At 46.9% G+C, this 22,427-nt stretch overlaps 1 protein-coding gene across 2 annotated transcripts in view; it reads left to right on the top strand.

Annotated features, from left to right (window-relative positions):
* LOC130253275 (gamma-aminobutyric acid receptor subunit beta-4) overlaps positions 1-21,246 on the top strand; it is a 77,435-nt gene extending 56,189 nt beyond the window's left edge. The window contains exons 5-9 of one of the 2 annotated variants that reach the window (XM_056491745.1): positions 8,575-8,657; positions 13,778-13,915; positions 15,328-15,480; positions 18,153-18,397; positions 19,383-21,246. In XM_056491745.1, the coding sequence (XP_056347720.1) occupies positions 8,575-8,657; positions 13,778-13,915; positions 15,328-15,480; positions 18,153-18,397; positions 19,383-19,760 (997 nt within the window). In that variant the 3' untranslated portion in view covers positions 19,761-21,246. Of the gene's footprint in view, positions 1-8,574; positions 8,658-13,777; positions 13,916-15,327; positions 15,481-18,152; positions 18,410-19,382 lie in introns of both variants that reach the window. The other variant, XM_056491744.1, reaches the window with a different exon arrangement.
* The last annotated feature ends 1,181 nt before the right edge of the window (positions 21,247-22,427 follow it).

The following is a 22,427-nucleotide window of genomic DNA, read 5'->3' as shown; positions in this document are numbered from 1 at the left end:
TCCATCCATCCATCCATCCATCCATCCATCATCCATCCATCCATCCATCATGTATCATCCATCCATCCATCCATCCATCCATCCATCATCCATCATCCATCCATCCATCCATCCCCTGCAGCTGGTTGAAGCCTTGTCCTGCTCCCACCCCAGGCTCTGCCTTGGGCCAGCACAAAGATGTGGAGGTTGGAGAAGAGTTCCTTAGGTGGGTGAAGGGAAATCAGGGTTTAATTAAGAGCTCAGCTGAGGTTAAGGACAGATCTTCTCCTGCATTTTTGTCTCCTAGGATTGGGATGATGGATTTAACATGAAACACTTGAAGAAAGTTTAATAATATGGAATTTCTTGATAGTCATAGAAACTGTGGAAGGATAAAATAGGACAAAGCAGCAAAGCCAGAGCTGCTCCTCCATCCTTAACGTTGCAAGAACAAAGGCAGGCACCATCCTGGCTGGAATTGCTGCCTGTGCTACATCTCCTATGAGCCTGAGTTGTTTATTAGCAGGAACAGAGGTTGGGGAGCATCCACTGTCTCCTGGCACAGCTCACCCTGAGCCCCCAGCTCAGCCTGGCATCTTCCTGCATATCTGTCCCTGCCACCACCCCTAAGCCTGTCCCTGGGCTTTGCCTGTTCTTTGCCACCTCCCACAGGTTTAAGTTAGGCTGTTTTATTAATGCAACTTGTGCTCATGAAGGGAGATGCCTCTGTTGAGTGCAAGTCACTGATACCTGAAACAACTGTAAGAAAAGAACATTTTGAAAGGTGTTCCACCTCTCTCTTGTCCCCCAATTCAGCTGGCAGCTGGCCAAATGCACGGTGCATTTGGGATGGAATAAAAGAAAAGCAAAACCTTGCAGTCAAGGCAGCTCAGCTTTGCACTCTCCCAGGGTGGAAAAAATGGTTGGTTAAGATGAGTGGTACCCTGAGTACTAGTTTAGAACAGCTTCTTTTTCCTCTCCCATCTGCAGTGCACATTGTTATTTATCAAAGGATGCCTAGGCAAGCACAGATGCTTTTGGAAACAGAGTGACCTTAGCAGGATTGTGCCAAGGCTTGTGGAGTCAGTTTTAGGCAAACAGATGCAAGGGGAAAATATTCCATATCCTTGCCTTGCTCTTGGTTCAGTCATGACCTCCAGGAGTTTGCAAAGATCAGACTGTGTTAAAGGAATGGCAAAATTCACCACAGGTTTATAAATCCCTCCAGGCCCTTGGAAGTTTGTGCCTACTGCCAGGCAGAAGGTGACATTTGCCAGCATGTTTTTATGACTGACTTTGAGAATGCAGAGAATAAGGACTCGGTTTTGGTTTTATTCCCATGTTTAGCAAAACAGTAATTTTGCCTCTCTTTCTTCTCTTAGTCACCAGAATTCCCGTAGGAGTCTAACCTGCCCCATGGGGCGAGCCTGAATAAGTCCTGCAGAACCTGAGCCTCCATCCCTTCTCCTTATTGCTGCAAACTGCTGTGAGCTTTGGGAGTCTGCATCCCGAGGGGACAGGAGCATCTTTAGCTTCTCAGGAGATCTGGGATCCAGAAAGTTGCAACCAGCAGATTAAATGTTTGTCTTTGGCTGTGAGGGTGTTTGTGTTAGCCCCTGCATCATGGCATTCCATCCATTACTGGGAAATAGGGTGAGGTGCTTGCTGGCTGTGTCTCCCCTGGAATTTGAAAGGCAGTGGTGAGGGGATTTGTGCTGTTCCCCTCTTGTCCTCAGCTGCACTGAGTTTTAGTCAGCATCCTTTCCAAGCCAAAGGTGTCAGGGAATATTCCTGGACACTGAACATCAGTGTCCTCCACAGTCAGTTTATTTCCTGGCTTTGCTCTGTGTCCTTAAAGAGTCCCTTGGGCATTCCCCAGTTAGAGCCCAGCAGAGGATGGTGACCATTCCCAAAATGCTTTCTGCATGCAGCCAGGCCCTTTCCTGTGGGTAGGAACTGAAGTGTAGACCAAGGCTGTTCCAGTTGACACTGGCCTCAGAAACCAGTGCCAGGCATTTTTAACTTGCTGGGATAGACACAGTCATGATGCAGAAGTTTATTTTGTGAGGATGAGCTTTAAAAGTGGGGAAAACCCCCCAGTCTCTTTAGGAATGCCTCAAAGGTAATGACCCTCTCCTCTCTCCCACTCAATCCTCCTTAGCAAGCCTGGACTTGCTCCTTGTGCAATCAGGCCACATTTTGGGGAAGGAATCCTTTACCCCTCACACTTGTGGCTGGTGATCTCGGCTCTCCCAGCACTCTGGAGAGGATGCAGAGGATGGATGGGTGGCTGAAGGCTTTCTGCAGCAGAGGGAGATCTGCCTGGGGCAGGAGCTGAAGCACAGCTCCCCTGAAGGTGGCCAGCACCAGGGGAAGGAGGAGGTGGGAAGGAGACCCTGGACCACAGCAGGGTTGAATGGCAGCCTGGAGCTCTACTCTGCTCTGTGCCTGTGCACTTACATAACCATTCCAAATAAGACAGAAGAAGCCATTAATAAGTAAACAGTGATGAGGAGGATCAGAGGGGGAATGAAATGGCTGGTGGTGTTCATGTCAGAGAACTGAAATATTTGTGGAGAACTGATGGTTTGCAGCAAGCTGAGCATTCCCTTTTGAGCTGCAGCTGTGGTGGGGCTGTGCTGTGCTTTGGCTTCTGCTTGATCCACTCTTTGCTGGCAGAGAAGGGGATCTCCATCAGCCTGCCCAAGCAACATCTCATCCACATCCCTTTGCCCCTTTTATCTGTTTGGGATTTTTTTTTTGTTTTTTTTTGGTTTTTTTTTTGGTGCTTGGGGTTTTTTTTTTTTGTAAGATGCACAGTGCTTTCTCCACAGCCCAGATGATCTGTGTTTGCCTGCCAACTGTGCAGTGCAGTAGCAGGGCAGTGAGGCCTTGCCTATTTGGATGGCACAACTGCCTACACACCTCAGGAGAAACAATTAGGGGCCTGTTCATGAATATATTTTAATTTTTTGTGGGGAAGGAGCTGTAAAGGTCAAAAACATGAAGGGCTGACCCAGAGACCTGTGGGGTGGGCAGGGATGGATTGAGCAGGGAAGGGGAGCTGGAGGGGTCTGGTGGTGTGGCCAGGCTGGTGTGGAAGGTGCTGGGGTCTGGTCTGGACACAGTCATGATGCAGAAGTTTATTTTGTGAGGATGAGCTTTAAAAGTAGGGAAAACTCCCCAGTCCCTTTAGGAATTCCTCAAAGGTAATGACTCTCTCCTCTCTCCCACTCAATCCTCCTTAGCAAGCCTGGACTTGCTCCTTGTGCAATCAGGCCACATTTTGGGGAAGGAATCCTTTACCCCTCACACTTGTGGCTGGTGATCTCGGCTCTCCCAGCACTCTGGAGAGGATGCAGAGGATGGATGGGTGGCTGAAGGCTTTCTGCAGCAGAGGGAGATCTGCCTGGGGCAGGAGCTGAAGCACAGCTCCCCTGAAGGTGGCCAGCACCAGGGGAAGGAGGAGGTGGGAAGGAGACCCTGGGGTCTGGTGGTGTGGCCAGGCTGGTGTGGAAGGTGCTGGTGTGACCAGGCTGGTGTGGCCTGGCTGGTGTGGAAGGTGCTGGTGTGGCCAGGCTGGTGTGGAAGGTGCTGGTGTGGCCAGGCTGTTGTGGCCTGGCTGGTGTGGAAGGTGCTGGTGTGGCCAGGCTGGTGTGGAAGGTGCTGGTGTGGTGTTTTGGCCAGGCTTGGCATGGCCAGGCTGCCGAGGAAGGCACTGGTGTGGTGTTTTGGCCAGGCTGGCTTGGCCTGGCTGGTGTGGAAGGTGCTGGTGTGACCAGGCTGGTGTGGTGTTTTGGCCAGGCTGGTGTGACCAGGCTGGTGTGACCAGGCTGGTGTGGTGTTTTGGCCAGGCTGGTGTGGTGTTTTGGCCAGGCTGGTGTGACCAGGCTGGTGTGGTGTTTTGGCCAGGCTGGTGTGGCCAGGCTGGTGTGGTGTTTTGGCCAGGCTGGTGTGGTGTTTTGGCCAGGCTGGCGTGGCCAGGCTGGTGTGGCCAGGCTGGTGTGGAAGGTGCTGGTGTGGTGTTTTGGCCAGGCTGGTGTGACCAGGCTGGTGTGGCCAGGCTGGTGTGGAAGGTGCTGGTGTGGTGTTTTGGCCAGGCTGGTGTGGTGTTTTGGCCAGGCTGGCATGGCCAGGCTGGTGTGACCAGGCTGGTGTGGTATTTTGGCCAGGCTGGCATGGCCAGGCTGCCGAGGAAGGCGCCGGACGCTCGGCTGAGCGCGGCAGAGCCGCTCCTCTCCACGGGCAGTGTCTCTGTGAATCGCCGTCAGAGCAGATGAGATTTCACACCACACAAATTTCTGAATTTAAAAGGGGAGGGAGGTGGGTAGAGAAGCTGGAGAGGAGGAGGGGGAGGGTGAAGATGCAGGCTGGCTGGGCGCCAGCGCCTCATGCTAGCGCCACGGGGAAGGTGGCATCCTTCCTTCCCTGGCGTTCCCTCTGCTCCCCGAGCTCCCTGCTCCCTCTCACTGTGCTCTGTCTGGAGCTGTTTACAGGATGATGGTTTGTTCCCTGCCTCCTCATCTCCCTGCTCACCCAGTGAGTGTCCTCCCCTCTGCTTTCCCTCTTTTAACCTCTCCTTCTCCTCCGGCTCTTCCTCTCCAGGCTGCTTCACCCTGATCACCCTCCTCTCTTCCCTTACCCTGCTGGCCTGTCCTGTACTCTCTGCTCTCCTTTCTGTCATCTCCACTCCTGCCTTCCCTATTTGTGCTCCTGCCATCATCTCTCCTCATTTTCCCACCTCTTACTTTCCTACCACCTTGGTTTTCTCTTAACCCTGTTGAGACAGGAGCTCCTGAGTGTCAGTCCCCCCATCCTGTCCTCCCACGTGCCAAGCAAACCCATCCCTCCCACAACAGCTCCATACATTTATACCCATGAAAGGAAGAGGCAAAGGTTGCTGCTGTGGCCTCCTGGACCAGAGGTGGCACGTGCCACCCCAAAATGTCACTGGGGTGACTGAGTTCTGCTCGTGCTCCCCTCTGACTGCCAGAGGAGGATGAAGCCCCTCACCCCTCCATGATGCCCCTGGTACACAGCCACCAAAGCAGCTGCAGAAAGCTCTCCTTGGCCCCTCCAGGAGCAGGTGAATGTTGAGGCTTCAAGCAGGGTCTATCAAAGGGAAGCTGGTGTCCAGGGTACTTTGTAAGATGTGAAGTATGAAGAATTAAACACCTCCATCCTCTCTGGGGTACACCACTTGCTTTATCCCAAGATGGGCTGGTTTATCAGGGTTTAGGAAGCCCAGGGGCAGGACCTGACCTGGACCTGGTGCCCCAGACCAGCTGCCTCTTGAATCTCATTCCAGGCCCCCACACCTGGCTGGTCCTGCAGTGCTGGTGTCCCTGGGAATGCTCTGGACCAGCAGGTGGCTACAGCCTGGCACAGCTGTGCCATCTCTGCTCAAAAACCACACCAAAACCTGACATGGTTCCCATTTTACCTGCCCAAGCAGCTTTATATGGGCAGATCACCTGGAGTTTGGGATCTGCTCTAACTGGAGTATCTCTGGAGGATGCTGAGCTGCACAGTGTGGATATACCTGCCCTTTAATTGCAAAGAAATAAATCATCTGGCTTTTTGAGGACAAATGTCCTCTTAATCTTGTTTTTCTCCTTTCTGTCCTACCTGTCCCTTCCTTTTGAATCAACAGGGCTAAACTCTGCCCTGATGCAAATCTCTGCCGATACAAATTGGTGTGATCTTGCAAAAATCACTGGGGTGGCTGTGGATTTATGCCAGCTGCCAGTGCGAGCAGGGCTTGGTGCATGGAGTGTGGTGGCCATATCTCACCGTGTCACACTCTGCATTTCCAGCCAGCACTGCAGGTGAGAAGCAAATCCTGGCAGGAGGGTCCCTGTCTGAGCAGAGCAGCAGCCCTGGGCGTCCTTTCTGCAGCCAGCCCGGCTGAGATTTTGGGATGGACACCGTGCTAAGGTTTCAGCCCTTGGGGCACCACAAATGGGGTGGGAGATTTTGATTTAATGCGATTTTTGCCTCTCACACTTGAGGGAGGGCGGGGAGGCGCGTTTGTGGCCGCGGTTTCCCAGGGGTGCAGTGCAATCCTGGGAGTGGATGCTGTGTGCGGCACAGGGGGATGACTCATCCCACTCCTTGGTCCCAGCCACCCTGGGCTTTCCTGCCAAGGTTGCAGCTCCCCTTTTATTTTATTTTATTTTTTATTTTCCCCTATTATTTTATTTATTATGGCCCAGTTACCCCAGCGCAGCAGGATTAGGGTGGGACAGGCGTCGTTTTCCTAGACCTGCCAAGCTGGGAGGATGTCAAAGCAATCCACGCCATGGCAAAGCTGCAATGGTAATTTTTTAAGTGGTTCCCGTCCTGCTGTCCTTCTCCCCACCCTGATCTTTCTCCTCCACCCCAAATGCATTACAGATAAAAGGGTTAAGAGCTCGCCTGGGCCCCCTGCTCGGAGAGAGGGCAGTTGCAGTGTTGTATCTAGACCCAGTGAGGATATATATAAATTCCCTTCGTCTCCTCGGATCTATTTATAGCACGGCAGGCAGTGGCAAAGGCTCTCCTCAAGGCTTCATCTCCTACAAACAGACTTCACAGACAGCAGAGAAGATAAATTTAGCACACGAGATTTCTTAAAGAGCCAGCAGCTCTGCGGGGCTGCCAGCCTGCCCTGCCACAGCCCCTGCCCCGCTACCCCGCTGGGCCAGCCTCTAACACCTTCTTCTGTCCTCCCACCTTCTCCCCCCACCTCCTCATTTCCAATTTTATGTCCAGCTTCACCCATATTCTCCCCTTTTCTGGTCTCTTTTTCCACCATTGATGTTTTTTGCTTTTTCTTTTTTTTTTTTTTTTTTTTCCCCTTCTCTTTCGCTGGTTCGCCATCTCATCCTCCCTGCTTTCTTGTTTTTCTTTTTCCCCCCCCCCCTCTCTTTTCTGTCTCCCGGGCCACAGGGCTCACAAGATAAAGCTTTCTAGTTAACAGTTCACTGGTTATGCCTACATAGTAAAAAATGTGTAGCTTGATTAATGCCTTCCAGATGGTTAATTGAAAAAATAGGGGGAGAATGCAGCAATCTCTCCCCCCTCTCCAGCGCTCTGCACACATCCATGGCAGGGGAAGAAGGCTGCATTGGAGGGTGAGGGGAGCAATAGATTTCAGAAATAGGGGCATTCTGTCAACCCCAGGGTGGTGTTGCCATGCTGGGGAGTTAACTCTGCCTCTCATGCCCTCATCTATCCCACCCCAAAATCCCCCATCCCAGGGCTGTACTGTATTTTTTTCCTGCACAATATGTCACACACGCACAGATCCTCCTGGCATCCTCAGCTGAACCTCAGCACGGGCACCGAGCTGCTCTGTGTCCTCCAGCACCCCCAAAGCAGCCCCCACACCCATCCTCTCCCCGTATCTCATTTTTGGGGGGATGCACACAGCCCCACACGCATCCCCCCCGTGTATTTGATGAGCAGGCAATCATTTCTGCACGGATCCCTCCGTTTAGCGGGGCTGTGGAACGGGAGGGCTCTGCCGGAGGGCTCCGGGATTTTGGGTTTGGCTTTGGGTTTGGGGGTTTGGCAGTGGCAAAGTGGGTGAGATGGAGGGGAATGGGGGGCTGTAATTTGTGCGGGAAGGGGGTGATGATGTGGTCGCTGCTGGTGATGGATGGGTCCATCCTCAGCCTCCCGCACACGTGTCTGATGCTCCGTGCAGAAAGCCTCTCCTGTGCCCGCTCCAGGTTCTTTGTCTCTCCGGGGAGAGACGGAGCAGGAGCTCAGATCCCTCACCAGCCCTAAAACAGAGATGCTGACGTGAGTCACGGAGGGTTTGTGCCATTGGGGGTGAGCAGCATCAGCCCCCCGCCCTGCACACCTCCCACCCCGGATCTCCCTGGTTTCCAGGGAAACAGCGGCCCCAAATGCTGCCTGACTTTCACTTCTGCCTTTCATTTCTCCTTTTTTTTTTTTTTTTTTTTTTTTTTTTTTTTTTTTTTTTTTTTGGTAAGAAAAAGCAGACACAACAGATTTTTATATATATGTATTCTTTATATATTTATATATATTTTTAAATATGTATATATATATATATATATATATTTATATATTTATATATATTTATTTATATATATATATTTATATATATTTATTTATATTTTTATATTTATATATATTTTATATACTTTATCTATTATATATATGTGTATATATATTTATTTATATATTTTATATATATTTAGATACTTTTTATATATTCATATATATTTTCTATATTTTATATATTCATATATATTTTATTTATATTTTATATATATTTCTATCTATTTTATTTATATTTTATATATATAAATATGTCTATATCTATCTATATCTATATCTATATCTATATCTATATCATTTATTTATATTTTTACTTTTATATTTTTCTGTTTTTATATTTCTTTTTATATTTTATATTTTATATTTTATTTTATATTTTATATTTTATATTTTATATTTTATATTTTATATTTATTTTATATTTTATATTTTATATTTTATATTTTATATCTATGTATTTATTTTTTTCCCACATATATATATATTTTTTTTTTTTTTTTTTCCCCTATCTTGTGGTTTCAGGATCACCACCACAGCTGCCTGCATGATGGACCTGCGGAGGTACCCTCTGGACCAGCAGAACTGCACGCTGGAGATCGAGAGCTGTGCGTATGCCCGGGGCACATCCCCTGCCTCCCGCTGCCACCACCCTGCCCCTGGGGTGGGACAGCGCCCAGCTCCTTCACCGCGGGGGAAATTCCAGCAAAACGAGCTCTAGAGCAGCCTGGGCTTTAAAATCAGTCCCAGCAGGCTGGTGGGAGCTCCCTCAGCCTTGAGGAAACCCTGGGAAGTGTTTTTTGCTCATGGCTGGCTCCTCTTCATGTGGGAGGTGGCCCCCAAGCCCCCATCCACACCTGGATGTTCCCTGGACTGTTGCTGTAAGGCTGGGAGTGGTGCACATATATAGTGTGTGTATATCTATATATCTATATCTACATCTATATCTATCTATATCTATATCTATATCTATATCTATATCTATATCTATATCTATATCTATATCTATATCTATATCTATATCTAATCTATATAGTGTATATATATATATATATATATAGTGTGTATATCTATATATCTAGATCTAGATCTATATATCTATGATGTATATATATATAGTGTGTATATATATATATATAGTGTGTATATCTATATATCTATATCTATATATCTATATATCCTATATATCTATAGTGTGTATATATATATATATATATATAGTGTGCATATATATATATATATGTGTGTGTATATATATAGTGTGTGTATATATATATATAGTGTATATATATATATATATATATATATAGTGTGTATATATATCTATATATATATATAAAAATATAATTTATATTATGTATTATATAGATAAGTTATATATATATATATAAAAAATGCAGCAACACAGGCTTCATCCAGAGAGCAGAAGAAGCAATTTATTGCAGAATTAGACCCATTTTCATAGGCTGGTTCACAGAACCAAGGATAGAATTAAGCTCATTGCTCCAAGGAAGGCAACACTTTTTGTAAACACACTTTTACCAAAACATCCTCCTGTCCACAACACCAGGTGTTAAACTTTGTTATTGATTATTTCCCTTCTGTTTTCCTGTGAGTATCCTGGGAAAACTCAGACTGTTTTCCCTGACTCTCACCAGCATGCACTGCCATGGAAATCCTCTCCCAGCTCTGTCTCATAAGGATGCTCCAGAGCTCCCAGCAGTGCTGCTGCAGCCTTGATTTTTTGGGAATTTCTCCTTCCTCAGGGAGGTCCCACAGCACCCATGGCTGGGACCTGCCATCCCCATCCCACCTGGACAAGTTTGGGCCACAGTGACTTGTCTGAATAAGTCCAAGCTGTAGTCTGTGTCACATACACCAGCAAAACTATATTTAACTGTTTTTCTCCATATTTTGCTGCCCAGTTGTTTTTCTGCATATTTTGCTGTTTCTTCACACACTTCACTGTTTTTTTCTGTGTATTTCTTAGTTTAAACCAATGTTTATAACAAGTGCACAAAATAAGCCATTTTTTAGTGGTTTTCTGCAATTTGTTAAAACCCTTCAAAGCCACTAAAAAACATAAGTTGTACTAAAAAAAAAAAAAAAAAAAAAAAGCTAAAAAACAAAATACCAAGATTAATAGAGGCAAAATGAAATTAAACAGTAAAGTTCTAAGCAGCCACCAATCATGGTACCTAAAAAGCTTGTACAAAGCATGAAAACAGCATAAAAGCACCAATCAAAAAATGCCTGATGGCACAAACAGCAGTCTTAAAATATATCATTTAAACCAAAAAGTAAACAATAAATCAGCTTCTGCATAATCATATTAATTTACTGCCCAAAAATCCTGTTTCTCCTGCTCCCACCCATCCTGGGAAGTGCAGGGATGGATGTGAGGTCCTGCTGCGGGCACAAACTCCAGGATGTCATTTCTGCCACTGCTCAGCAGTTTGGGGACAGTTTCCAGCAGAACCCAGAAAACAGGAGGCAGGGAATTACCCACAGTTCCCCTTGTTGTGATTTTGTTCTTAATGGGTCATGTCAAGCCAATTTGTTCATCACAATATTCCTGAGACCCAGGCTGAGATGAAGAGATCCAATTGTTTCATTCCTCAGAGCTTTTGTCTTTTACACACTTTGCACATTCACAACCTGCAGGGCTCCGTTTTCTCTGCTTCCCCACGACTCTGGAACAGCAGTCAGTCCTTTTTAGGGCTGAATTATAAAACTAATGTATTTTTTTTAAAAACCAAACCTCAGATTTGATGCCAGATTTGATGCAGCAGAAGGGAGATGGGGTCCTCTGCCCCACAGCAGCTCAGGGCTCTTACCTGGAGGAGATAAGCACTGCCTGTTGATCCAAAAATAACCTTCCCCACATATACCCCCATCTGTGTGCCAGGATCCAGCAAAATCCTGACGAGGCAGGCAGCAAACAGGCTGCTAATCTGACATTTTAAGACGTCACATCAATACTTTTCGATATTTCAGATGGAAATTACTTGTCTTTGTGAAAGTTCGTTCACTTTTTAGAAGTAAAATGGAAATTTGGTTTTCCCTTTAAAGCTGGAAATCAAAGCGAAGCATTTATTTTTAGAAGGAGCAACCTTTCCCTTTAGAAACACTTTTAAAAAATGGCTTCATGGAAAACATGCTCGATTTCATATTGCATAATTCCATAAGAAAAAAAAAAAAATAAAAATACAAAAATTGATACCAAACACCAGCAGGTCATAGAATAAATGGAAGAGAGCTAGTTAACTGTGAGATCCCCTAAAATTAGTTACTGTAATTTGACATTTTCATTGCTGATCAGGAAGTGAATTTGAAGTCAGTGCTGTTAAATTTGTGGATGATGAAGACAGCAGCGTGCGGGGCTTTGCTGGCTGCACATCTGAATCCTCCCCAGCCAGAATCCATCCAGAGGGGCTTTGGGCACAAATGCAGAGCCCTGTGCCTGTGTGCAGCACTGCAGGGCATCCTCAGGGGCCTGGAGCCACGCTGGAGGTGAGGAAGGGATGGCAGCCCACGGCTGGAGGGTCCTGGCTCTGACACAGAGGGATGGAGCAAGCCCTGTTATATAAACCAGAGCTCAGGACTGACTGGCCTCTGAACGTGTCACTGAGATGGGGAAACAGGCTCTGTTCCAGAATTTAGGGAGGAAGCTGAGGAATCAGAAGAATTTGAGGAAAGATGCTGAAAAGTGGTTCAAGGGCTGGAGCAGATGCTGTGCAGTGAGAAACCTCCATAGGTCAGTTTGGTTTGTTTGCTGCAGAGGAGGTGGAGAGGTGAATTGTTTACAGTTCACCTCTGCAGAGGGGGAGTGCTGTGGGGAAAGGGCTTGGGAACCTCCTGGAGAAATCCAGAACAGCCACGGGAGCCTGAGAGGCAGATGAACTGAAATGTGAAATCACACACAATATTCCTGAGCTGGGAGGTGCTGGAGCTGCTGGAATCATCACCTGTCTGAGCCAGATGAACAGAGATGTGAAATCACACACAATATTTGTGAGCTGGGAGGTGCTGGAGCTGCTGGAATCATCACCTGTCTGAGCCAGATGAACAGAGATGTGAAATCACACACAATATTCCTGAGCTGGGAGGTGCTGGAGCTGCTGGAATCATCATCTGGCTCAGATAGATGAACTGAGATGTGAAATCACACACAATGTTCCTGAGCTGGGAGGTGCTGGAGCTGCTGGAATCAGCCACCAGCAGCAGTGGGGGCACTTGGATGTTTCCTGCTGGTTCCAGCCCTGGGGCTGAGTGATGCAAACACCAGGTCTGTGCACAGACAGTGTGAGGAGGATAACCCCAGGCTCCTGAAACCCTCTGGGCTCCAAGGTGTGAGGGTTTCCCACTCTGGGAGCAGCTGGGGGAGGATCAGCAGCAGATGTGGTGTGGCATTTGAAGATTGGGTTTATATTTTAGCACCCATGAATAAGTGCAGGATGTGGGCTCGGAGAGAGACTGCACAGTCATCAAATAATTCCATCTGGGAAGACACCTGGGGGTGTCTCAGCCCAGCCTGCAGCTCAGAGCAGGGTCAGCTGTGAGACCACACCACCCTGCTGAGCCCTGTGTCACTCAGCAGCTTCAGGATGACACTCCCCAAAGGTTCAGCTCTGACCTGGGGTAACCCCCAGCCCCCAAAGAAGAATTTCTCCTTGGTGGTGCCTTCAAATCCTCCTCTTTGCCCTGGTGCTGGGTGTGCTGGCACTCTCCTGAGCTGCCTGTGGGTACAGGTGAGGCTCATGCTCCAAATGCAGCCCTGCCCCAAGCTGTAACTAAGCCTGGCTTATCTTACTGCTCCCACCAAGCTTTACTTAGAATCTGAGCCCACCCTAGTGCATCAACAGCCAGAGGGCTTCAAAAGGCACAAGCACTGCTGGTTTTCAAGCTGTGATGAATCCTTGCCACAAGGACAGGACAGGGCTGTGGACATCTGGTGGCTGAGGGGTTTCATGGTTCCATCCCCACGAGTCCAGAGCACTTGGGGGTCACATTTCCAGCCCATGCAGCCCTGTCTGCCAAGTATATTTTGGGGTTAAAGCAAGAAGCTTGGCTGAGTTAACAAAACCATGGCTCTGAAATGTAAGGGATGAATATTTGAGCCAGACTCCCCTTCCTCTCTTCTCTCATTTCTGCTCTTCTCAGCCAGCACTTGGTAAAAGCAGCCCCCAGCCTCAGAGACTCTGTTCACCTCTTGGATCTGAATTTTGGCTGAGACTACTTAGAAAAGGGAGGTGCTCTGATCTTCAAACTTCTTTTCAACTGCTGCTGTGGATCTTCTTCTCTCTGGGAATTTTTAATTCTGAGCTGCCCTGTGTACCCAGTCCCACCAGTCTGTACTGTGTGGTCTCCCCCTCCTGGTAAAAGGAGGCAGTTTTTAAAAAGCAAAACGCTGTGTTTGGTGCATTTGGCAGAGGTGCACAAGTCATGTCAGCCATGGAGATTACATGGTGCAGGTCAAGGCTGGATGGGCCACACCTTTTTCTCCTGAATTCTAGCCAGAAGTGGGAGTTCTGGCCAATTTTTCCTCTTCTGCTGGGGACTGTATTGCCAAGCTCAGCTGAAGAAGGGAAGTACATCAGCAGGGAGAGGCTAGGCTTGGTGTTGGGTGTCTTTTGGGCCCTTTTCCAGATCACCTTAGTGCCACTGGGGGTGTCATCTGGTGCAGCCTGCCAGCTCAGCTCTGCCTGTGTGCTCCTTCCTCCTGCAGATGGCTACACCGTGGATGACATTGTCTTCTTCTGGCAAGGGAATGACTCTGCAGTCACAGGGATGGAGGTGCTGGAGCTGCCCCAGTTCACCATCATCGAGCAGAGGCTGGTCAGCAGGGAAGTGGTTTTCACCACTGGTGAGTGGCTGCTGAAGGGATGCATGCAATGGGCAATGCTGCTGATCAGCTGGTCTGAACCCCTGATTCAGGCACTAACTTAGGGTCTAGGCTTCACCTTGGGGTTCCTCTAAAAAAAAAATTGTCTACTGCACTTTTTTTATATCTATTTTTTTTTTGTTTTTTGTCTACTTCTCTTCAAGGATTTCCAGGATCATTTTCTTTGCTGCAAGTGTTTCAGTTTCTCAGTCAAAATAATGACCCTGCTCAGAACCTCTTCAGAAGGTTCTCAGCCTCCATCTCATTTTTATGTGGTTTACATCTGGGTCTCAGAGCTAATAGAGGTGCAGTGGTTAGGGGAGAATATATCCACTGAGAAGCAAGTGGGCTATGAAATGATGCAAACCCATCTGTACATGGCAATAAAAAGGTTTGGAGAGAATACCTGGGACTATTTAGATGCTGCCAGCTGGAAAGTTGGAGGGGGGTTGGATTTTTTTTCTGGTCTGAGGTGGAGTTGACTGCTAAAACAGCACAGCACACACCTTTAAAAAAAAAAAAAAAAAAAAAAAAAAAAAAAAAAAAAAAAAGTGAAATATTGTTTTCAAGCCATACAAGTGGTGAGAGAACAATACCTCCTTTATCCCAGCCTCCACCTTTGATGGCTTAAAACTGCTGTTTTCTTGTTACTTTAGCTGCCAGCCAGGATTCCACCCATGTTTCAGGCTCCTGTGTTGCCTGAGGGACAGAGGTGGGGAGGAGGAATGACTTGGACTTTGTCTCACAGCAATGAAAGAGGCAAGGCTTTGTCCCTGTCAAAATTAGCCTGCTCCAGTGGAAGGACTGTAAAAAGTATTTATTGTCCTCACTATCCTCACTAGGTTTGCTAAAATATTAGGAGGAAGTTGCAACAACTTGAAAATAATGAAAAAGAGACCTTCAGATTAACTAACAGTGCTCTATTTGCATGTGAATTTGCCCAGTCCGACCATAACCCATTTTTAGAATAGCATGGGAAAAATATGATTCAGATCTTCATTGCTGTTTGGAGGCAGAGCTGGCACATGAAACACTGGAAAATCATCTTGTGGCACCCAAATATAGGGTTAAAGTCTCCTGTGTAAGCCTCCATCATATTGGCTGGCACCATAATAGCAATTGCAGCTCTGAGCAGCCATTCTCATGATGGTTGATATAATAATGTGACTTTTGCAGAGTTTCCTTTTTTTCTTAATACTCTGGGACAACTGAGCAGGTTCTGAAGAGACCCCTTGCAAGAACTGACCAGCTGCAGAAAACAGAAGATTTCTCCTTATTCCTGCCCCTTGAGAACTTCTTCCAAATAAAATTTCAGCTCCTAATTTAAGATCTTAGCACAAATACAGCCTTGCCCTCCTCTCAAACCACGCCCTCCTTTAATGTCTCATTGGCAGGTTCGTATCTGCGCTTGTCCCTGAGTTTCAGGATTAAGAGGAACATTGGTTACTTCATCCTGCAGACCTACATGCCATCCATCCTCATCACCATCCTCTCCTGGGTCTCCTTCTGGATCAATTATGATGCTTCAGCTGCACGAGTGGCACTGGGTATGGACTTTTCATTATATTTTGGAGATGTTTTTCTGAGGGACATCAGCTGTAACAAAGAAAATCCCTTTTCTTTAGGAGGTAGCAATTAAGCAAGACTGTCAAAGTTGTCATCCCAAATGGATATAATTATTTTTTTTCTGAGAAAAACTTCCAATTTTCAATCAGAAGAGTTACTTTTTTGTGTTTGTTTGGGTTTCTTGGCTTGGGGTTTTTTTTTGCTTTGTTTTTTTTTTTTTTTTTTTTTTTTTTTTGTTTGTTTTTTTTTTTTTCTATTAGTATTTCCCAAACTAGACTCTGTTTTATTTGAATCAGTAGAAGTCCTACAAAAAATTTTTTGGGAGTGAGTTTAAACTCTCTAAACAAAAATGTAGTTTAAACTCTCTAAACAAAAATGTAGATGGTCACTGATTCTTGAATGTGTGGGAGCCAGATATACCTTGACCTCCTTCACTCTGGTTTGCACTGGTTTTCTCCAGAAAAGAAATCTGGGCACCTCTTTGTCAGCAGGTGTGCCAGGAGTGGTCAGTTGGGTGATTAATGCTGAGCCAAAAAGTTGTCTGGGCATGGTTAAAAGATGAAAGAAATAAAGGAAGGGGCATTACACATTTTTTCTGATGGCTCAGGCTCATACAGACACTCTCTGCAGATGGAGACCTTCATGGCCAAGGCAAATGTGGGACAGCAGTTAAAGTCCAAGCTCTTCTTTGCCACATGCTCCCCTAAATAGGAATGTTTTCCTATAAGAGGGGGAAAAAATGAGGTCTTTTAAGCAACAGAAGGGAAGTGGGGGTGGATGGCAGATGAGGGTTTTGAAGGAGGAACAGGAGAAAGGGGGGATGGCTGGCATTTGAGAATGGGGCTGTGCAACACGAGGGGAAGTTCAGAGGCAAGGGGGGAGCAGGGCTGGATCTGTGAGTGGGACAGGCTCAGAGGGGCAGCACAGCTCAGGTAGAGGCTGGGTCTTACAGAAAAGCTTGGGGGCTTCAAGAAGCTCCAGGAGAAAGAGTTTGAGAAAATTCAGAGGAGGGGTGGGCTGTACAAAGGTTTAAAAGAGGTGATTTGGGTCCCTGCTTGGAGAGGTTGGAGCAGGGAGACAGGGAGGGAAGAAGAAGAATTTGGTAAATTAAAAGGGTGAGTTGCATTGATAGGATTATACTCAGAGAGAGAAGAAAAAGAGACCATGGCAGACACTGTGGAAGCACAAGCAAAAGGGTGGAGGTGAGATGCACAGCTGTTGATTTCTGCTGACATCTGGACTCAAGGGAGAAGACAGAAGAAAAACATTGTAGATCAGAACTGCAACAGCTCTCCCTAAACTATTCCTGACAGTTCTTGACCTAACCTATCCATAAAAAGCTCCAAAAAAAGAAACTCCACGGCCTCCTCTGGTCACTTTATCTCCAGATTTACCTGCTCACACAGTCAAAGAGCTCCTCTTTGCCCTAAGTCTCCATTGCAATTTGTCCACTTCTTAATGGAGACATGGAGAGCATTCCATTCTCCCTTTCTTTGCCTCAGATTTCTGTATATTTAGACTACTGCCTAAATATAGACCATATTGTGTGTATATAAATATATCTCCCTTCTGTTTACCCAACTGATGGTTCTCTCAGCCTTTTATCAAGAATGACACCAAAGGCAGAGAGAGGGTGAAGGGGAAACAGGACAAGCAGAGGTCCAGGGTGCACAGGGAGCCATCACTGTAGAGGTGGGGCTGAAACCACAGGAGCAAATTGAGATTATTAGAGCTGCTAACAAAAAGATGAGGAGGAAAAAGGTGAAAAGAAATCAGCAAGGTAAGAACAGCTAGAGAAGCAGAAGAAGACTAGGTTGAAGAGGAAGAGTTACCACCCCAAAAAGGAGTCTTAAGGGTCGTTGCCACCTTTTTGGAGCTGGCAGAAGATGGTCAAAGAGGCAGGTCTGAGGCCACTCTGACAATCCAGGGAAAGGAAGAGTCTGAGAAGAAGCTGAAACAGAGGACTGGAGCTGTGAGAGTAATCACAGTGAATCAGGCTTTTGGAACTGAGTAGATGGGGACAAAAGTGTTCACAAAATGCTTATTTAAGATGCAAGAAATGTGAGGAGGCCTAAAAAGGAGAGTGTGAGAACCATGGGAGGAATGTGTACAAGTGATAATTGATGTAATGAATGGTAAAGCTGGTGAGAGGAAGGTGGGAACTGATGGGGTCAAGGACAGAAGCCTACGAGGCAGGCAAAAAAAGGAGAGTGCCATGAAGAGGAAATCACTCTTTCTCCAATTCATGGCATTGGAAAGACACAGCAGCTCATAAACTCATGCCAAGGATGCTGAGGCATTCTGTGAAGCCTGATGAGTTCATGAAGGAGGAAAAGGGGAGGAAAGGAGGTTAAAAAAGAGCAAAACTGAATGTTTCCTACCACACTGAGAGAAAGAGAGGAGGTCATGGGGGTTTAAAGAAACAGGGTCCATCCCCATCATGCTGGTGATACTCAGCTTCGACACTGTCTCCAGCTGTTTGCAGCTGGTTCATTTTCTGCAGCAATTTAAATAATGAGAGTTTCCTTCCCAGTAGCACTGCTCCCATCCCTCCTGAGGCTGTCCAGCTGGAAGGAGGGATGTGGGAGCTGAGAACAGCCCTTGAGGAAACCATCCCACCTCAGGTAAGAGCGCACCTGCCCTCTCCCCGCAGGGGTCACCACGGTGCTTACCATGACAACCATCAACACCCACCTGCGGGAGACGCTGCCCAAGATCCCCTACGTCAAGGCCATCGATGTTTATCTCATGGGCTGCTTCGTCTTCGTGTTCCTGGCTCTCCTGGAGTACGCTTTTGTCAACTACATCTTCTTCGGGCGGGGGCCCCGGCAGCAGAAGAAGCAGAGCGAGCGCATCAGCAAGGCCAACAACGAGCGCCACCGCTACGAGGAGAAGAGGGTGAGAGAGCAGGTTTGTCCTCTCCTTTCCTTGTGGCCCCAGAGTTCAGGCTCTCTGCTGGGAGAGCTGCAGAGCTCCCCGTGAGAGATGAGCCCCAGTTTGCCTTTTCTGGTGATTACTGGGAATTTCTACTCGTCAGAACCCTCCTCTTGCGCGGGGCAGGTGTAGCCAAAAGTCCCTCTGTGGATTTTGGTCCTGTTGGCAGAATCACACTTCCCCCACTAAAAATTTGCTGTAAGAACAGGTGGCTCCACCTTCCACCCCAAAAGCAGAGGACAACCCTCAAATGCAGCAAGTTCAGACTACACCATGGGTATTGCCACCAAACTCTGGGGAAGAAAGGAAACTCTCCAACACTATCTTTTAAGTATTAATGAGTTAGGCATTACTTTATTCTGGCCAGGATGTGCTGTAGAAATCATTCCAACCACATGTGATTTTTTACCGGAATTTTCACGTATTTATATGTTAAAAAAACAAACCCAAAGAAATTCTCGTTCTTTGGTTCTGCATTACAGAATTCTTAGTATTTGATCTCCTATTGGTTATTGATTCCTTCACCTTCAATGCTATTTTTGGTCCTCATTCCTTGGCTGTCATACCAATCTTTTCCCAGACTGGGAACCTACCAGGAGTCTAATTTAATATCTGTTAATGTCTCTCTATCTCCTGTGTGTGTTCTGGCTACTTCCAGCTTGTAGATATTAAGCTCTCAGAGCCTACGAATCTTCTTTTTGTTGATTGAGGCGTGACCTAGTGAGACTTAAACCCTCTCAGAGTCTAGGAATCTTTTTGTTGACTGAGGAGTGACCTAGTGAGACTTAAACTTCAATTTCCCTCCTCTTTGGCAAAGGCCAAACCCGTGCCTAAAGTCACTTCAGAAATGTAAAAGTTATATAATTCCCAGCCTTGTTTTCACCCAGAAACGTGTTCTGTGCACAGGAACACCCCAGTACCTCTGTGTCTGTGTCCCCCCCCGCCGCAGGTCGACCCTTACGGCAACATCCTCCTGAGCACGCTGGAGATGAACAACGAGCTGCTGGCCACGGACATGATGAGCAGCGTGGGCGACTCCCGAAACTCCGTCATGTCCTTCGAAGGCTCGGCCATCCAGTTCCGCAAGCCGCTGGCCTCCCGGGACGGCTTCGGCCACCACCCCGGCCTGGAGCGCCACGCGCCGCTGAGCCACCACGCCGCCGCCCGCAGCCGCGCCAACTGCCGCCTGCGCCGGCGCTCGTCCAAGCTGAAGCTCAAAATCCCAGACCTGACGGACGTCAGCACCATTGACAAGTGGTCACGGATCATTTTTCCAATCACTTTTGGATTCTTCAACCTTGTTTACTGGTTGTACTATGTGAATTGATGCCTGCGGCCTCCCGGAGGGATAGTAGGGACGGACGCTCAGACAATGACAACGCGGGAGTGTTGTTGGTCTTTTGGGTTTGGGTTTTGCTCTTTACTATCATTGTCATTTATTCCTATGGTTCATTAGATTTATTCTGAGCTTACTCTTCTCTTTTCAGCACATGTAGAACCACGGAGTGTGGGGTGGGGTAAAGGGAGAGGAAGGCAAGGGAGGGGGTTTGGTTTCAGGGAGGGATGTGTTTGTCTCGATTTTGGTTTCCTGCTGAAGGACTTAAACCATTGTAAAAAGAAGAAAAAAAAAAAAAAACAACAAAAAACTATAAAAATAAGAAAGAAAAAAAAAAAAAAGACAGAAAAAAAAAGAAAAAAACACACAAAAAAAACCCAAAACCAAGAAAAGTTTAAAAAAAAAAAAAAAAAAAGAGGGGGGAGATTTAAAGAAATTGAGTCAAAACTGGTGGGGTGATAGGTTATCTTTGGCTGTGCTCACTAATGCTCTATCCTCACTTCCATTTCACTACTGAATTTCATCTTTCACTTTTCAGTCTTATTATATCTTTTTTAATCTTTCTTCTGTCACTGCTCTCAACCCCTTCATGTTTATTCTTTCATGGATCCATCAGATGATGGGGTTTCATTCTCACGCTACGAGATTTTTCTTTTCTTTTTCTCTCTCTCCCTCTCTCTTGCTTACAAGCCTAAAAGAATCTTTTAAACCAACAAATAAAAAGAATATTTATTTTGGAAGAGCTGGGAAGGGGGGGGAGGACGAGGCAATTATTTGGGAGGGAAAGGGGCAACATGGGGTTTATGGGAGGGGGGGAGGAGGGAACTTCTCAAAACCAAGGCACATTTGCAAGATGCCTTTTTCCACCTTCAGGAGTTTGCAAGCTGTTTTTCCTGTGTGAATGTGAGTGTGTGGAGCATCTGTGTGTGTGCGTGGGCACGTGTGTCCATGGGTGTGTGTGTGTGTGCAAGCATGTTTTCTGGGGAGGGGGGCTGGGGAGGGGTGGGTTTTGTAATATCTTTTGTAGAAAGAGAACACAGATGACATTTAACTGACTGGCAGTGTGTTTGGGGGTGTGGGGGGGAGGGATTAGCAGGGGTTTGTTTGCTCATTGCAGCTTCACCAGGTTGGAGGTCGGGGTCCCAGCTCCAGAGGCAGAGCTGGGGAGGCAGAGGGTGCAAATTGGCACTTGCTGAGGGAAGAGAGGGATTTGGGGATCAGCAATAGGGCATCTGATCTCGAGGAGATTGAGCTGATTCAGCCCTCAAAGGAGGGGTTGTTCCCAGTTATTCCCACCCTGCATCTTCCTTACTGAGTCTGGAGAGAGAAGCAGTTGCAGGGCTCTAAAAATTTAACTCTTCCCCCCTCTCCCTGTCTCTTCTGCCAGACAATGGATTTACACTCCAGCCCTCTGAGTGACCATAGCCTGCATCAAGGTGCAGGAAAGGCTGGATGACATTTAACTTTGTGATGTTTCAGGATGAAAAAAAAAAAAATAGGGAAATGATAATGATCCCCTTTCCTAAGAAGTTCAGGAGTGAATGGTGGGCTGGCAGCTCTGATCTGTGCTGCTTCTACCAGACCTTTATGTCTGAAAAAAGCACCCTGTGCCCTTCCTTGCAGGTGATGAAGCTGAGGATGAGGTAGAGGTCGATGGAGCATCGTCCTGCTGGAGGGTGGTGGTCTCCAAAAGCTGGGCAGGGTGAAGGTTGCAGTGAAAATGCTGAGCTGGGTGCTTGTGGAAGCCCCTGAGTCTCCAGGACTTCCATTCCTGAGGAAGGTACAGGAGAGGAACTTGGCCTTGGGCAGCCAGGCCAGACTTTTCCAAAGGAGCCAGTGACTTTCAGGAAAATCCCTGAATTACTGGCCACTTTGGCAATCACTGATGATTGATAATCTCCCTTGTAATATTAATAAAAGCCATGAAAATGTTAAATTCACAAGTGCAAAACTTTAACCCTAGGGTCATTCTGCCATTCCTGGAGTAATGATGAGAACCTTGTTCTTACCTGATAGAATTTTTCCCTGTCAAACCCACAGACACCCACATTGCCCTTTATCCAACCATCCTTTTATTTTCCTACTAGCATTCTCCTCCCTTTTCCTTGATTCCCATCACTTGGGAGAGCAGAGTGATCCTCTGAGACCAGGGAAACTCCTGTTTTTCAGATGATGCACTTCTTTCATTCACTGATTTATGTCTGTACAGTACTGTGAAAATGTGAATCACTGCAGGCCTGACCTAGTGTCACTGAAGTCTGGGCAAGTTTTGCCTGGACTTGGCTGAAGCAGGATCAGGCCTCATCAGAGTAATTATTGTTATTTTTATATCAGTAATGTGTCTTATGCAGGATCTGAAGCATAAGAGTAGAGCATCCCCCTTCCCCACGTGTCTGTCCCCCTCCCTCATGTTCATCCATGCACATGTTTGGTCCAGGCTTCCCTGGGCTCACCAAGGTTTTAGCACAGTTGTTAAATCAGATTTAGATTCTCCCCTGCCCTGCAGAAAATCCTGCTGGTTTCCCCACCCAAGAGCAATGCTGTTGGGGATGGGTTTTCCCCAAATTGCTGCTGTTTATAGTCTATGTGGGTCTGTAAAAGAATAAGAGCCTGGATATTGCTGGAGGATCAGGTAGTTCTGTCTACCTGATATACAGG

The sequence above is a fragment of the Oenanthe melanoleuca genome, chromosome 4A (assembly GCF_029582105.1).
Source record: "Oenanthe melanoleuca isolate GR-GAL-2019-014 chromosome 4A, OMel1.0, whole genome shotgun sequence".
NCBI lineage: Eukaryota > Metazoa > Chordata > Aves > Passeriformes > Muscicapidae > Oenanthe > Oenanthe melanoleuca.
The sequence above is the reverse complement of the archived record's forward strand: the minus strand, read 5'-3'. Positions and strand labels throughout refer to the sequence as shown.